This window comes from Chionomys nivalis, chromosome 23 (assembly GCF_950005125.1).
Source record: "Chionomys nivalis chromosome 23, mChiNiv1.1, whole genome shotgun sequence".
In the NCBI taxonomy this organism is placed as follows: domain Eukaryota; kingdom Metazoa; phylum Chordata; class Mammalia; order Rodentia; family Cricetidae; genus Chionomys; species Chionomys nivalis.
Genome location: NC_080108.1, coordinates 27,924,653 through 27,941,918, shown reverse-complemented (window position 1 = coordinate 27,941,918; position 17,266 = coordinate 27,924,653). Strand labels below are relative to the sequence as shown.

General features: G+C 42.8%; 1 protein-coding gene across 2 annotated transcripts; it reads left to right on the top strand.

The window, feature by feature from the left end:
- Nucleotides 1-35: 35 nt before the first annotated feature.
- On the top strand, nt 36-12,988 carry Mcee (methylmalonyl-CoA epimerase). 2 transcript variants are annotated; one of them, XM_057756497.1, is made up of 3 exons: nt 36-136; nt 2,671-2,846; nt 12,712-12,988. In XM_057756497.1, the coding sequence occupies exons 1-3, from the start codon at nt 91-93 to the stop codon at nt 12,862-12,864; spliced, it is 375 nt and encodes a 124-aa protein (XP_057612480.1). In that variant the 5' UTR covers nt 36-90; the 3' UTR covers nt 12,865-12,988. The 2 variants fall into 2 exon arrangements, with proteins under 2 accessions (XP_057612480.1, XP_057612479.1); XM_057756496.1 differs by having other exon boundaries at nt 2,671-3,008.
- Nucleotides 12,989-17,266: the final 4,278 nt, after the last annotated feature.

Genomic DNA, 17,266 nt, shown 5'->3' with positions numbered 1-17,266 from the left:
CCCCCCAGGGTCCCAGTCCCCGCCTTCTGCCCGCTTTCCCCGTTCACTCTGCCCTACTTAGATCGCTGTGCAAGCGCCTTGCTTCACAAAATGAGGCGCATAGTGAAGGCCGCCGAGTTGGCTGCGAGCACTACAGGTGAATACCGGGCACCGTCAGGGGCGCCGGGCTCGGGGAGCGCTGCATGGGAGGCCGCGGGTGGCCGAGGTCTAAAACGCTGGACTTCCTGAACTGTATTCCCTTAGCGCAAGAGTTCTTTATTGTCCAGCTCCCTGCTATTGGGTTGCCTTTGGCAAACGTGGACCAGACGGGTAACCTGCCCAGGAGCACAGACAAGGCAGGGACAGCAGAAAATCAGGAAGGGACTCAAGAATTATTATATGCCCGCAATAAGAGACAGGAGAAACCAACAAAGTGGCGAGTCCTGAAAAGTCTCCCTTGAATCCAAGCATGTTTTATGCACTTACCTACCCGTTTTTCATCTGACGTAAAGAGGAAAGGAACAATCAGAAGGATTGTAAGTTCTCTGAGTTCTCTTGACCTCCGTCTCTTTTATAGATAAGGAGAATTATGGTGACAGATAGCCAAGTTTTCTTACTTTCTCCTCTTTGGTTTCCTTTTCTTCCTTCCTAGTGACAGTTACTACCCTCAGTCTGACATTTTCTATTTGGAAGAAAATATAAGGCAGTGTCGTTCCAGAGTTACTCCGTTACATTTGTGACAAATCCTTTAGCTGGCGTGTTGAAAAGATATTCAGAGGAATGAACTTTTGTTAATATACTTCCCACCTGGAAAGTTCTGTCTGCTCATCTGATGAAGCCTACAATACTAGTCATCTTTCAAAATCGGCTCTCAAACTAAATTTGTTTCTTATTTTGTTTTTTGGTTCTCTAGGCTTTCAGGCCAATCAAAAAATTACTTGTCTGTCCTAGCAAGCCCCCAAGGCAGAGAGATGAGCCACAGGCAAACAAAAAATATATATACCTTAATACATGAGCTGCCTTATAATCAGTTTAGTATGGTGACGCGTGCGCGCCCGCATGTCACACACACACAGACACACACACGTGTAAGCGAGCATATTGTATCAAAAGACAGAGCAGAGCACAATAGTTTTTTTTTTTTATTTTGTCTTGGGGGGGTTGATTTGTTTTATCTAGACAGTGTTTCTCTGTGTAGCTCTGGCTGTCCTGGAACTTGCTCTGTAGACCAGCCTGGCCTGGAACCACAAAGATCTGTCTGCCTCTGCCTCCTGAGTGCTGGGGTTAAAGGCATGGTTTGACAGAGCAAAATGTTAAAATGAGTTTTTGATTCAGCGAATGCTGAAGTTTTGCTAGTACTTCAGCTTGGTATGGTTTTTGTATGCCTGGTCGAATATAAATCACCACCTTAGCATGCCATACGTTGTTTTTTGCAAATACCTACTAAGGCAGAATCACAGCATGGTATACACACCTTGATCTCACTTTCCACCAAGAAGTTAGATGTTTTCCTTAGTTGATATTAAATAAAATATACACCCAAATTATGCATAGTATGCCTTTCATGAGTTCATCCCATGGTGTGAAACAGACAAATGTGTACGGATTGAGAAGAAAATTGCCTGCTCTTCTCCTTGGGTGCGATGTTCACTCTCAATCCAGATTTCTGTTAAATGCAGACATCACTGAGCAGTTCTAATGTGCACAGTACCCCTAAGTGCTACAGTAGGCATGGATTACTATGAAAAGTGGGGTTCTTTGTTCAGAGTGGAAGTGAAGCTAGGAATATGCTTTTTATATAATTATTATAATAATAATTGTACTATTTTTAGTTATGTGTATGTGTGTGGGCCTGAGTGTGGGTTTGTACACTTGAGTGCAAGTGCTCTTGGAAGCCAGAGGCATCGGATCCCCTGGAGCTGGAATTAGAGGCATCTATTGGCTGCTCAATGCAGGTGCTGGGATCTGAACTCGGGTCCTTTACAAGAGCAGTAAGTGCTCTCAACCTCTAAATTATCTCTCTAGCCCCAAGAATTAGATTCTAACTCTGAACAAATAGCTTTCTCCCCTGCAGTTTGAACCTAGAGCCTCATGCTTAGTAGGTAAACACTCTATCACTTAACTGTCTCCTAGGTTCTCCTTCTGTTTTATTTTGAGCCAGTCTCACTAAACAGCCCACCATGGCCTTGAGTGCACTCTGCAGCTTAGGCAGGCCTTGAACTTCCACTCCTCCCACTTCTGCCTCCAGAGAAGCTGAGATTATAGATCTGTGCCACCAGGCCTAGGTGACACACAGGTGGGATCATAGACCTGGGCCACCAGGCCTGGCTGACATACAGCTGGGATTGTAGACCTGTGACACCAAGCCTGGCTGATATACAGCTGAGACTGTAGACGTGGGCCACCAGGCCTGGCTGACACACAGCTGGGATTGTAGACCTGGGCCACCAGGCCTGGCTGACACACAGCTGGGATTGTAGACCTGGGCCACCAGGCCAGGCTGACACATAGCTTTTAATTCTTGGCAGATCAGAGTGAGTAGTTTTTACATAAAATTTTCTAATTTAATATCAAGTAGATAATGTAAACAGTGAATTTTATAACTCTTTGTTTAGATTTTAAAATTAAATTTAGAAGTGCATGACTTCTCAAAAGAGAGATATCAATGGCCGTTCAATTTTATTTTTTCAGGGCTTTTTTCCAGAGTTCAAACTCCAGTTGCTTCCGGGAGAAGTTTTTCCATGTCACAGTCCCTGCAGCAAGTGTCAGGTCCTGTGTGGAACCTGGGTCGGCTCAACCATGTGGCCATAGCAGTGCCAGATTTGGAAAAGGCCTCGTCATTTTATAGGGATGTTCTGGGGGCCCAGGTAAGTGAGGCGGTCCCTCTTCCAGAACATGGAGTATCTGTTGTTTTTGTCAACCTGGGAAACACCAAGATGGAGCTGCTTCACCCACTGGGGAGTGACAGTCCAATCACGGGCTTTCTGCAGAAGAACAAGGCTGGAGGAATGCACCATGTCTGCATCGAGGTATTTTATCATCTTAGTGTCTGCTGTTTGACGACGCATAACCAGAATCTTATATCAAGTTTTTAACGGAATGGTACTATTGTTTTCCTTTAAGGTGAATGTGTACGTCGTGCGTGTGTTTGTGCAAGTGTGTATATGCGTGTATGTGTATGCACATGCACAAGTGTGCATGCATTCACTCTCTTTCCTTTGAGGAAACTATAAGAATAACATTAATGTATTTTGAGGATTACAAATAGATCTAAACTAGACCACCAAAGTGGATGTATTGATTAAATGTGGACTCTCTTGTATAAGAAAGTAAATGCTTTCCACTATCCCTATGAGGCAATGAAGAAAGATAATAAAATAAGAATTTCATCAACATGTGTCTTCTCAGTATACAGTGAGGTGGAAGTTGATTACTCGGGTCAAGGAGCTGGAAGGTATCACAGGGCATTGGCTATACTGACTATGAAGAAATTCCCTCAGAGAGCAGGAGGAAAGGCCATCATAACAGCTAACAAACACGTGTACACCCTTTGACACACATGAAATACTGGATGCATATTGTATTCTTTAACTCTCCTGGCGGCTCTGTTAGGATGCCACTGACCCCTCTGACAGGAGAAAAAACAAGACTTGATTAATTTGCTCACAGTAACATTAGGTACACACGACAGGGCTCAGGTTCAAACCCAGATTTTTTCTGTTTCCAGGGTATGCACTCGTAGCCATGAGGCCAATTGCCTTCACTGTGTGATCAGACCTTAAAATGTGAGGTTGGGGAGCCCATCCGACATTCGGCCAGGGGACTACGCACAGTCTTGTCTTTACCCTTTCTTCCATCTTTGGAGGCTTCTTGGCTGCCGGTTTTATCCGTGGACAGAGGGTTCGTGTAAGCCCCCCTGTCAGGATGGAAAACTGGACCATCTGCCTTTGAGTCTACTCTCTTTTCTCCTCCACGGTGTGGTCTAGGTTCCACATCAAGAGAGCTCGTGCTATCAAAGGAGGCCAGCTGTGAGTCAGAAGTTCAGTTAAGTAGAGTGTGAGTCCAGGAAAGTAGCAGCCAGTTCAAAAGTAGAGATCAGAAGAGGGGGCAGCAATGCTATGAGTATGAAATGGAGGCAGGTGACGTGTGACAGTGCGGAAGGTGCTCTGCCTACTTCAATCTGATAGCATTGCCACTCGCAAAAATGGCTTCGTCACACAGATTTCCCTTTCCCGTCATGAGCTATCACAGTGGTTTATTGGACTGTCTCAGGCACTGCTGTTCAACAGCCAACAGGAAGGGAAATCAGAGAGCAAATGCCTATGAGGTGACTTGGGCATTTTACCTGTCGTTTCTACTCATATCCCACTGACCTGATCTTAGTCAGATGGTACGTGTGGCTGGAACAGAGACTGGGCAGTTTAGTCTGTGTCTAGGCAACTATGTGTCCCGCTCAAACAAGAAAGACTTTTATAGCCGGGCGGTGGTGGCCCACGCCTTTAATTCCAGCACTCGGGAGGCAGAGGCAGGCGGATGTCTGTGAGTTCGAGACCAGCCTAGTCTACAAGAGCTAGTTCCGGGAAAGGCTCCAAAGCTGCAGAGAAATCCTGTCTCGGAAAAAAAGGTTTTATAATTAAAAGGAAGAAAGTGAGAGCGTCAGTCTGGATCAGACTTGTCTGCCAATCTCTTCAACACTTGGCAATTTTTCTTTCTTTATTTTTTAGTATTTATTTTCTGTATTTTGCCTGCATGTATGTCTGTGCACCCTGTATATGCATGCAGTGCCTGTGGAGGTCAGAAAGGGGCATAGGATCCCCTGGATCTGGGGTTACAGATAGTTGTGAACCACCATGTGAGTACTGAGAACTGAACTCCAGGCCTCTGAAAGAGCAGCGAGTGCTTTTAACCCTTGAGCTGTCTTTCTAGCACCAACTTAGCAAATTTTAAGAATAGGTATTGCCAAATTAGCCTTTCCTTCTTTCTGAATTAGAGATACTATAAAATGGAGACACCTGAGAGTTATTTCTCTCAGAGCTGTGGCATTCTCAGATAGTGGAGTCACAAGACGGAGCAGGTTTAATTCCTCAGAGCGGGTGGAGCAAAATTCCTTGCCTTTCCTTGAACAGAAAACAGAAAACTTATTTGTGAATGTAAATATTGAGATTTCAATCTCAGTGTATTGTCGGACTGTAGCTGTAATATTCTGTTCTGGCTGAAGGACTTGGGTCTTGAACTGTCTTCTAAAGTACAGACGTGACAAAGCCCATCAGAAGCCCTTTCTGTGATCAGCGTTCCAGTTCCTATGGCCATGGAGTACTAGCACCATTTTGTTGGCTCAGGAGCATGAAGCAGGAGCCAGAGTGCTGCTGTACAGCTCCTGCTCAAGGTTTCTCACGTGGCTTTAACTGGGGTTTGCTTACCAGGTGGTGGCTGACTGATTGCAGAATTGCCAGCATCCTGCCTACCAACGCCTTGCATTATATGGCTCCCATTCCACAACAGAACTGATACCATGGACTTAGAGCACCACCTAGTATTAAAGCAGCAGAAGGGACTACAGCTTAGATAGCAGGGAGTAAGTAAACTCAGACCCAGCAAAGTTATTTTATGTGCACTCTGCCCTTGCTCTTGCTGGGGATTCTGTTGGCCTCAGAAAACACTGTCCCATGGAAGGGTGGCTTTGTTTTTCTGCACTCTGGAAGACAGACAGCTTAATGCAGCTGACTGCAAAATGGAGTCACTCTGGGGGTGGATTCAGAGAACCGCACATCTGTAAGTGTTCCTAGTTCTTCTCTAGCTTGTAGGTCTTTGGCCATTCCTTTCATAATACCACCCCGTGTTTAGTCATCATAAGTCCGCTCATTGGAGAAATGGCTTGTCCTTAGCCGGACCCAGTAAAACCTCTGATTGTGTAGTTTCTGCTATGGACACACTTTATGGCTCTAGACATCTGAGAAATCAGCACCTGTGGATTGTAACTTGCCCAGTACTGTGCGATACAACTTCCGCATATGAGCCACAGCCTGTACAGTGAGTGGAAGACATACCTGTGAAGAGGTCCACATAGGACTGGTATATTGGGTTCAATAACCTCTGCAGTGTGAGGGAGAGTGGTGATAGACTCGTGTGTATGTGTGTGTGTGTGTGTGTGTGTGTGTTGGGGGCTGGAGGTTGCCTAGCTTGGGGGGGGTCAGAGTTAGTGATATGTAGAGAACATCATTGCAGGAGAATGTGACGATTGTCATAGGAAGTCAGAGACTGAGTGGATGAATGTCATGGGAGTTGGTGTGCTACGGAGCACCAGGGCCTGAGTAGGTTCGTAGCCACGGGGGTAAATTCACTGGGCAGGTGTAGGAAATAAATAGGATGAGGAACATCTGCACACTAGGACTCTAGGGGTCATGATTTGGGGGCCCAAGCAAGATAAGAAGCCCATAGCTTCCAATAACCCCCCTCAGAAAATCCCTCCAGTAGTGATCCTGTCCACTGTCTTCTAGATGTGGGGATTTCATGGGATGGCGACATTTACAGAGAATAAGGCAAAGTAAAACAGGTGGACAATTTGGTGAGATTTTACTACATACTAACATTGTTTTGTAAGTGTATTTTATTAGAGAGAAAGATGAAAGGGCAGTATGCCATCGATGACCCCCTTGTTTTAGTTTGGATTTCTGTTGCTGTGAAGACACACCATACCACAGCAACTCTTACAAAGGAAAACATTTAGTTGGAACTTCCTTACAGTTTCAAAGGTTTAGTACATTATCATCATGGCAGAGAACATGGTGGCATGCAGGCAGACCTGGTGAGCAGAAGGATCTGAGAGTTCTATATCTTGATCCACAGGAAGTGAACTATGTGTCACACTGAGCATAGCTTGAGCACAGGAGATCTCAAAGCCCACCGGCACAGTGACACATTTCCTCTAACAAGGCCACATTTTCTAATAGTGCCACTCCCTATAGGGGCCATTTTCTCCCAAACCACCACACTCCTCGAGAGCATAGCCTCAGTGGCCTAAATCTCTTCCATGAGGTCCCACCTCCTAAAGGTTCCACTACCTCCTAATAGAGCTATGTTCTGGAGATCAGGCCTCTGGGGATACTCAAGAGCAAAACTGTAGTACACATCATGAAAGTATAGACTTAAAAGTGTGTTCCTATCACCTGGTGAACATTTCAGTGGAGCCGAGCATTTGGGAAATGCTGGACACAGCCAACCACCAGACTTTGTAGCAAATAGGGAACCTAGGAAACAAGAGTCACCTGAAGCCCTTTGAGGACTACACAGGAAGCCTCTGAAGAGAGATAATTTTCTACAGATTTATTATTATGGGGTGCCTGTGGAGGTCTTGTGGAGCTGGAGTTACAGGTGGTGGTGGTGAGCCACCCAGCATGGGTGCTGGGAACTGAACTCTGGGAGCAGAGTTGTTGGTCTAGAAAAGGCGCAGACAACACTTAACTGCTGAGCTGAATCAGTCCTGCTCTACTCAGAATAGTGTTAGATTTATACAGCTCATTTAGATTTAGCCTTTAGGGTAGGATTGAAGCATAAATATTTAATCTAGACTTTTCACTTAGCTTTAATAGATTTAAATCAGTTTTAGGATTGAATTCATTTATTACTGTTATCAATTAACAACATATATTTATGTAAAATGAAGTCTGTTAAATCAATCAAATTCTCGTGAGCTATTAAAAGGGGCACATTGTTACTTGTTCATAACAGTTTGCTTGTTTGTTAAACTGAGAATTAATTACTTTAAGGGAACAAGGTAAAAACTTGGCCTGCAAGCAAAGAAATTTTTTTTAGACTTGTTTTATTTTATATGTACGAGTGTTCACCAGTATGTGTGTGTATGCAACGCTGCACTGGCGCCACAGAGGTCAGAAGAGGGCATTGGGTCTCCTAGAACTGGAGTTACAGATGGTAGTGAACCACTGCATGGGTGCTGGGAACCAAAACCAGGTTCTGTTAGAACGAGTGCTCTTAACCACCGAGCCATCTCTCCAGCCCCACATTGTCATTTTTAAATGGAACCACTGAGTACTTAAGGCGATCAAAATTTACCTGAATCTTCTGAATTCTAGTTATGATAATCAAACATTTTAAGGCTTTGATAATGGCCCTTCTTAAGTCACCATAAGAAGGGATGAGTCAGCCTCAGCTCCAGCCTCACATCGACACACTCAGTTGCTGGAAAGACGTTAGAGAGGGAATCAGCCCAGATCTACACTAATGTCATTCAGGACCCCAGAGAGTTATCTGAGGCACAACTGCAAGTGTGCGGGATAGTGAAGGCACTTTTAAAGGCGGTGTTACTGACCGTGTTGGGGCACTAAAATTTATTTCCCAAAGCAATTTGTTGGGGTTTTTGTTTTTGTGTCTCTTATAGCTATTGCATGCACTTTCAATTCAGGAAATAAAGACAGTTTTATTTTAATCTTTTTATGATCATCAAACAAAGTGTTCAGAGTACTAAAGAAGTGTAAATTTGGAGCTAGAGTGCTGGTTCTTAACCTGTGGGCCTTGACCCCTGGGGGTCAAATGACCCTTTCATAGGGGTTGTCTCAAACCATTGGAAATATCAGCTGTATTATGATTCATAATGTCACCATTCCATGAGGAACTGTATTAAAGGGTCATAGCATTAAGGCAGTTGAGAACCACTGAGCCAGACCAGTGAACTGAGCTAGCTAGACTAGTTCAGTGGTTCAGCGCACCATGTCAGACATTCACTGTAACTCCAGCTCCAGAGGACCTGATGCTTCCAGCCTCCTGGCACCTGCACTCACATGTACATACCCACACTCAGACACATAATTAAAAATAAATTAATATCAAAGAGAATTGTAAATTTCACAGCGACACTATCAGAAGGATGGAAATAGCACAAGATCCTTAAAATCAAATGAGTCAGCAAAAGACATTGTAATAGAAATAGATGCTGGTCCAATGTTAATTAAGGATTTTTTTAAGTGACTTGTTACATTTGAGAAGTGTTTGTTAGTGTACTGGCTAGTGTCGCCAGAGGGGAAGAAACCTCAACTGAGGAAGTGCCTCTCTAAGGGCAACCTGTGGGCAAGCTTGTGGGGTATTGATGTGGGAGGGCCTGATCTATTGTGAGTGGCGCCACACCTAGGCAGGTGGTCTCAAGGTATATAAGAAAATGGCCCGAACCCTCAAGAATAAGAGTCCCAAACAGAGGTAAGGTGTTAATAAATAAAGAAGACAAAGGCCAAAGCTGGGATGGGGAAATCTTGTACAGCTTCATATACACTATTTACAGCAGGGGTGGGGGGTGGGGGGGGGAAAAGAGGGGTTGGATGGGGGGGTAGCAGCCAAGGTCAGCAGAGAGCTCAATCAAACATAGCACGAGGACTAATAACCATAGCCCAGGGGGAAGAGAAAGATCCCCAGAAACTGTAACCTTGACCCTTTGAAGTCTGGACCTTGCCAAGTCTGCCCCTAGACAAGGACACTGGACTACTGTTCTCTTTGTCCTTTCATGGGGCCTCTAGACAGCCTTGGTTGGTCTGCTTCTCAACAAGAGAGCAAGCCAGGAGGACAAACCAGTAAACAGTGTTCCTGCCTTGACTTCCTTTGATGAGAGATGATGGAATAAAACCTTTCCTCCCAAAACTGATATTTATTTTTTGTCATGATGTTTTATCTCAACAGGACAAAGCTAACTAAGGCATTTAGTGTAGGATTACTTCTTAGATTTTGGACTATTAAATAATACATTAAATTATTATTATTATTATTAAATAAAATATGAGATGTAATATCTAAACTGTCCATATGTATGCTTGAGTAGAATGTTCTATAAATTTTTGCCAAATTTGCATAGAGATTCAAAGGCATCATACTCATAAATAATGCATACTTATAAAATTTCAGCATGAGAAGTTGAACAGTTATGAACCCCTAAACTCCCGTTATCCAGATTTAGCAGTTTTTAAGATCTTGTCATATCTTTTTTCTTTGTTAAACCATCTTAATTTCCAACATGTCATTTTGCCCTTACCTATCGAATAGGTACTCATTAGATGATATTGTGCCAATTGGAATTAAAGGTAGCTCTCTGAAATAAGTGTCTATGTACAGTCTATAAATCAAACTTATAAAATTGAATTGCAGATATTGACAGAGGTCTCTGACCCCCCCCCCCCCAGCCCCATAGCCTTTCAGTCCCAAGGAAACACACAGAGGTATACATTAAGCATAAACTGGCTGGCCTATTAGCTCAGGCTTCTTAGTAACTCTTATAACTTACATTAGCCCATAATTCTTGTTTGTGTTAGCCACGTGGCTTGGTACCTTTTATCAGCGAGGCATTCTCATCTTGATTCCTCTGTGTCTGGATGACAACTACAGGCTGAGCCTTTCCTCTTCCCAGAATTCTCCTGTTCTGGTTGGCCTGCCTATACTTCCTGCCTGGCTACTGACCAGTCAGCATTTTATTAAACAAGTACGGGAGACAAATCTTTACAGGGTACAAGGCCATTGTCTCACAGCATATAGATGTCATTTTACAGTTGACTTCCTCTAACCAGGATTTAACGGATCCAGTCATGACAAACGTGATTGACTTCTTCAGATTGTGTTAAAGAACATACTATCATTAGTGTGGTTGATTTGTCACAGTTAGTGAACCAAAGCTGAGCCACTATTAGTAACTGAAGTCTAGATTTTGTTCAGATTTCCATACCTTTTATTCAGTGTCCTTTTGTTTTTCTTGTTTCAATTTTTTTTTTAGAATTTTGCTTTATTGATATAAATTTAATCCTTGTTCCAAAATTTTATATCAGATTCAGCTGTCATGTCTTCTTGGACTCCTCTTACCCATGACAGTTCCTCAGACTTCCCTTGTTTGGGTGACTTTGACACATTAGACGGGTTTCTGGTTACTTTGAAACTGTCTGTTATTGAGGGGAGTTGCCTGCTGTTTTTCTCCTGGTTGAACTGAGATTGTAGATTTGGAAAGGTGGCTGCCATTCTTATTGCTGATCATCAATAAATATAACACAGTGAACAAGATACCATTTTGTCACTCTTGACATTACCTTTGCTCATCCACCTAAGAAGTCAATTCATTCTACCACTGTCAAGTAACCATTCCTATTCCCAGCACCCACATGGTAGCTCATGACTGTAACTCCAGTTCTAGGGGATCCAACCCTCTTTTGGCCTCTGCAGGCACTGGACACACACATGGTGCACAGAAACTCATGCAGACAAAACATGCTTACACATGCAAATAAATAATTCTACAAAATTTTCTAAATTTTCTTATTTCCTATGACTGCAAACTGATATTCCCCACTATATCCCTAGAATCAAATATTTTTCCAAGCCGGGTGGTGGTGGCGCATGCCTTTAATCCCAGCACTTGGGAGGCAGAGGCAGGCAGATCTCTGTGAGTTCGAGACCAGCCTGGTTTACAAGAGCTAGTTCCAGGACAGGCTCCAAAACCACAGAGAAACCCTGTCTCGAAAAACCAAAAAAAAAAATTTCCAAGAAGCCCTGTTCCAATAACTAGAGAATAGTGTCACAAATCATGCATGGTATGGGCTTCTGAATTGCTTGCTGCTGTTGGAATGCCATTGGTTCTACGTTTTCTGACTAATACTGTATCTGCATTTTTGTATGTAACCCTGAGAATACATCGATTGTCACTCAGAATTCCAAAATCTCTCACCGTCCCCTGCAGCCTGAGCCATTGTCACATGGAACTCCCATTGTACCCATCACTTGTCTGGTCCCCCTCTCCTGCAGACAAGTGAGACACTGAAGACACACAAAAGAGACGTGCACAGTTAGGAGTTTGTGGTCTTATGATGGAAGTGGCATTCGGACAGCTTTGTAGTGTCTTTCATTTCTAGTTTGAATCTCAAAGGTCATAGCCAGGTAGCATTTCTGGGGGAGCCAAGGAGCTTGGGATCAGGGAAACGTATTTGCTGAGTGCCTACTAAGTGTAAACTGCTAAGAACTTAAGGGCCACCATATTTTAAGTTATTCCCATGGTAGATGTTTGTGCTAGTAGATTTCTTCCACTGTAAGAAATAGTGGAGACAATGCGCTTGTAAAGACGAAAGGTGTATTCTGGCTTGCTGGCTTGGAGCTCCCAATCCATGACTTAATGTCTTGGGTGCAGCGTGTGATGACAAGAAGTGAAAGACACCACTGTTTCCTCAAAGGCATCGCTCTAATGCACTGAGACCTCCCTCTAAGCCCTGCCTGCTAAAGGCTCACCATCTCCCAACAGCTCCACCTGGTGCCGATGTTTACTAATGAACCTTTGGGGAGCCTTAAGGTTCACGCTAACAACCTATTTTTTTTTTCATTATGGATAAGAAACCCCACTCCCTCAGAAAAAGTTTAATGTTAGAAGAAATATCTGAAGTGTAACCTTCACAATGTAGATCGCAAATAGAAGCATCCGCTGAGGCGAAAGGTCTTTGGTGTCACAGTTTTCATCTTTTTTCCTGAAACATTTAGGCTTCTTTTGTGAGGTGCTTTTGTTTCGTTTTGGTGCGGAGGGTGGAACTCAGGGCCGCATGCACTCTAGGCATGGGCTCCATGACTGAGCACCACCCCAGCCTATGTGATGGTTTAGGCACAGTCCTGTCCAAAGGCAGAAGAGGCAGCTGACTCGAGCACAAGACACACAGCAGCATTTGGTATTTTTTCCTCTCAGGCATACCCATATTTTCCTCCTTTTTCCAGGTGGACAATATAAATGCAGCTGTGGCGGATTTGAAGAAAAAGAAGATTCGTAGTCTGAGTGATGAAGTCAAAATAGGTGCACATGGGAAACCTGTGATTTTCCTCCATCCCAAAGACTGTGGCGGGGTCCTTGTAGAACTGGAGCAAGAGTGATCTGTAATTGGCAGACACTTAATTGGCTTGAACGACTCTTATCAACACTATCAGATGTAATATGCTACTGCTTCCTTTACTTAAAACGTCAAATTAATTACAGAAAAATTAAAATATATGTACACATATATCTATGTATATTTGTTATTTAAAATTGGAGGAAATATTAATTAGTAAATACTTGGCATTGTTAAAATGATGTTCATAGACACTGTGCCCAATTTTTCCACTCAGGCAGATCTCCCACATCTTTCTCCATGATCTATCCCAGTGAGTCTACCTCTTTTGCCCTATACCTTCTTCCCAACCCAACAGATCCAGCCTAGGTCCTACATCAAGAGCCCCAACTTAGGTCTTTCCTGCCTGCTTTACAGATGATCTCTAGGCTTCTTCTAGGACCCTCCTACCCACCTCCCAACTCAAAGGCCCTCCCACATTGCATCCAACTTTTACACCCAACCAGATCTACCCCATACCCTTGGCTTGGACCAAAAGTCACATCCTATACATTACCTTAGCCCCCTTGGTCCACCTGACTTTGTTACATCCAACCTCTAGGGCTAACTGCCCCCAACACCATCTCTTCTTCCCCAGCCTGCTCTGTCCATATCAGATTTATAACTAACCAAAGAAATCCACATGTCCAGCTCCCATTGCAAAAATACCAACAATAGCCCGATAGAAATGTATGCCAATGAGAATTTCCTAGGTGAATTATAAGACACGATTTAAAAGAACGATCATAAACTTCATTAAAGAATTTAAGGAGTTTAAAGAAGTCACAAAACAGAGAAATAACTTAAGGAAAGTTAGAACCTGAGTAATGCTCAAGAAAACACAAACACAAGGCTGATGGAAATGGCAAGGATTATCTAGGACTTCAGGATAGAATTTAATAAGGAAATAGAATCACTAAAGAGGTCTCAAGAACAAATGAAGAGGAAGTGAAGAACCCAATAATTTCACTAAAAAATTTAAAGGAAATCCTTACAAGTGGAATGAATCAAGCGAAGACAGAATATCAGGACTCAAAGGTAAAGGGGAGGATCTAGACCAAATAAGCAAGGAATAGGAGCACTTTACAAACAAACAGGAAAGGAACACGCAGGAAACAACATCATGAACAACCAAACCTTTGAATTGCAGGCATAGACAAGAGAAAATCATTCTAAGTCATAGATGAGATCTTCAACAAGATCATACAAGAAAAAGAAAGCGTTCTCGAGCTAAGGAAAGACACACCTATACTGATAAAAGAAGAGTACAGAGCATCAAATACACAAGACAAAAAGGTTCTCACAGCCAGGCGATGGTGGCGCACGCCTTTAATCCCAGCACTCGGGAGGCAGAGGCAGGCGGATCTCTGTGAGTTCAAGGCCAGCCTGGTCTACAAGAGCTACTTCCAGGACAGGAATCAAAAACTACGGAGAAACCCTGTCTCGAAAAATTCAAAATAAAAAAATAAATAAATAAATAAATAAAGGTTCTCACAGTATATAACATAGTTAAAACAAGTATACATAACATAGAAAGTATTGAAAACTGCAAGGAAAAAAAAACAAAGTCACATCTTAAAAAAAACTCATCAGAATAACAGCTGTTTACTCAATGGAAACTTTAAAAGCCAGAGAGCCTGGAACGGTGCATCCCAAGTCCTAAAAGACAAGTGTACCCAGAAAATCATCTGTCAAATTGAAGGAGAAAGAAAAACTTTGATAATATAAACAGCCTTAAAAAATTATACCGAACACACCAAACCTAAAGAAAATACAGGAAACGATATATCAGGCTGAAGAGAGAAGGGATCATAGCAGAGAGAACTGTGGAAAGAAATATTAAATCATATATATTCTGAAATATATGCTTTAAACTAACTTTTCAGATTGCTTCAAGGATATGGAGTGATGTTTCCATGGTTAAAGGCACTGGCTTTTCTTCCAGAGGACCCGGGTTTGATTCCTATTACCCATGTGGTGCTTCACAACCATCTGTCACTCCAGCTTCAGAGGATTCAGTGACTCTTCTGGACTCTGCAGTCTTGAGATGTGCCTGTGTTACACAGACATACATAAAAGCAAAACACCCATACACAGAACAGTAAAATAAAATAAACTGGATGGTGGTGGTGCAAGCCTTTAATCCCAGCACTTGGGATGCAGAGGGAGGCAGATCTGAGTTCTAGCCCAGCCTGGTCTACAGACCAAGTTCTAAGACAGCCAGGACTACCCAGAGAAATCTTGTCTCAAACAAACCCAACATAAAAATAATAACAAAATTAATAATAAAATATTAATATTAATATTTTGAAGCACGCAGATATTGTCACCTGGAAGAATCAGCTTCCAGGGTGCAGACAGGACTCAAAGGAAAACTCCACAGTATAGCACAAACTGAGACTTTTTTATCTGAGGGGGTTAGAAAAAAAAATTCATGTCTATTATAATGGTTTCTCTTTATTCTCTAATGATGAATTCCAATTCCTTTTGTTCTTCACAGCTACATATACCCAACAGAATCTTTCAGACAATATAGGAGTTACATTTGAAGGTCACATTCCATTTTCTAAGTACATGATAAAAAAAAAAACAGAGTCATACCGATAACTCACACTCAAGGAATCTAAATAACTTATCACAGAGCAAGAAAAGAGCATTCTTTTTTCCCTCAATCAACTCCCTGATTGGTGGGCTGTAACTTGCAGCTTCAGAGAATGAATCAGTCGTTTTGTTATCTCTCTAGAGGGGTGGTCTATAAAGGAGTAATAAGACTACGCTACTGAGGACTCTAAGAAAAACAAGGAAATTGTGTCCTGTATCCTATATTTCTCAGTGTTCACCTGCACAGCTTCAGGACAAACAAACAAACAAACAAACAAAAACAGTTAGTTGGCTGAGTCTTCAGGTTACATACCCGTATCATGAAGCTGAGGTTAGGAATCTGTGCAGAGTTAATCACTGCCCTAGGTTAGCAGCCAGACTTAGCGGAGAGACTGACACAGCAATCAGGCTGCTTTGTACCTTCAACATTAGCTCAACCAATCTGACAGTTGGCCATTATGTCTTTGTGAACTGGAGTACTTTTTCTGGAAATAGTTTATCTTAAAAACTAATAGCAAAGCACCTGGTCTAATCTAAAGCTACTTTGAAGATAGTGCACAGCTGTCCTGGCAGCTGGGGAAAATCCAACTATTTGACTGTGTAGTATATCTTTGTATTCATTTTTATTCATCAAGACTCTGTATAGGCTAACATTATTGATATCAATTAGACAACACAGCTTAAGGAGGAGTCATGTTCTAAACCATCTACAGATAAAAATGCTCAGTAGATCAGGATGTACTCATGACATAAACATGCTATGATACAGGCAGTGGGGGGTTCCCCATGCCTGCTAGGGGAAAATTGCAGGAACACACGTGAGCTTACAGACAGAAGCAAGTGATATTCTGGAGACTAGCCTCCTTCTGGTGGGCTGACACCTTGAATATTAATTGGCATCTGCAGTTCTTATGGCATGGTTTCCAGCAGGCAGGGCTATATTATGTAGCCCATGTTGGCTAAGTTTTTATGAAGTTCAGGTGGGCCTCAAAGATCAAGCCAGCCCAAACTTCAGCAGGCCCCACTCCTTACAGAGATGCTGTCGGCAGGAGACACCTTCTGGGAGGGATCGTTATTCTCTGAGGGTGTGGCCTCTGGTAGGGTTTTTCATGCCCAGCAGATGTCCCACACCAATGCATGTGTGGGCCGTACTAGTTGGACTTAGTGGGTCATAGGGGAAAGAAGTACATGAGGACACGAGAATCTGGGAGGACAAGTGTTAGGGGAGATGTTGGGAAGGTTGAAGGTGGAAATGTGGATTGCATCTAAACACATTCCGTTGTATACATGTGCAAAATTCTGAAGAATAAAACATTTATAATAAAAAAAAACTATGGTTGCCCTGCCTCAGTAACCATGTCAGCTTTGAACTACTGTTTATACAATCCAATTGATGTCCGTTTTCAGGCTTTTGTTTATGTGTATTTCTCTCTCCTCTCTCTCTCTCTCTCTCTCTCTCTCTCTCTCTCTCTCTCTCTCTCTCTCTCTCTCTGTGTGTGTGTGTGTGTGTGTGTGTGTACTCACAATTGCCACAGGGTGTTTATAGAGGTCTACCATGTAGGGCCTACAGATTGAACTCAGATCCTTAGACTTGTCATAAAAAAGCCTTTACCTGCTGTGCCATTTGGCCTACACAAATTCCTCATTTTTACAGTCAACCCAAGTTGAGGTTTCTGTTACTGGAAACTGAAGAGATCCCTAATTACACAAACAAGAAACAAGCAAACCCCGATTGCAAAGACCCAGCACCTACACTGATTAAGTCAAAAGCTTTCCAACAAGGGCAAAGAACTGGATGAATTGCT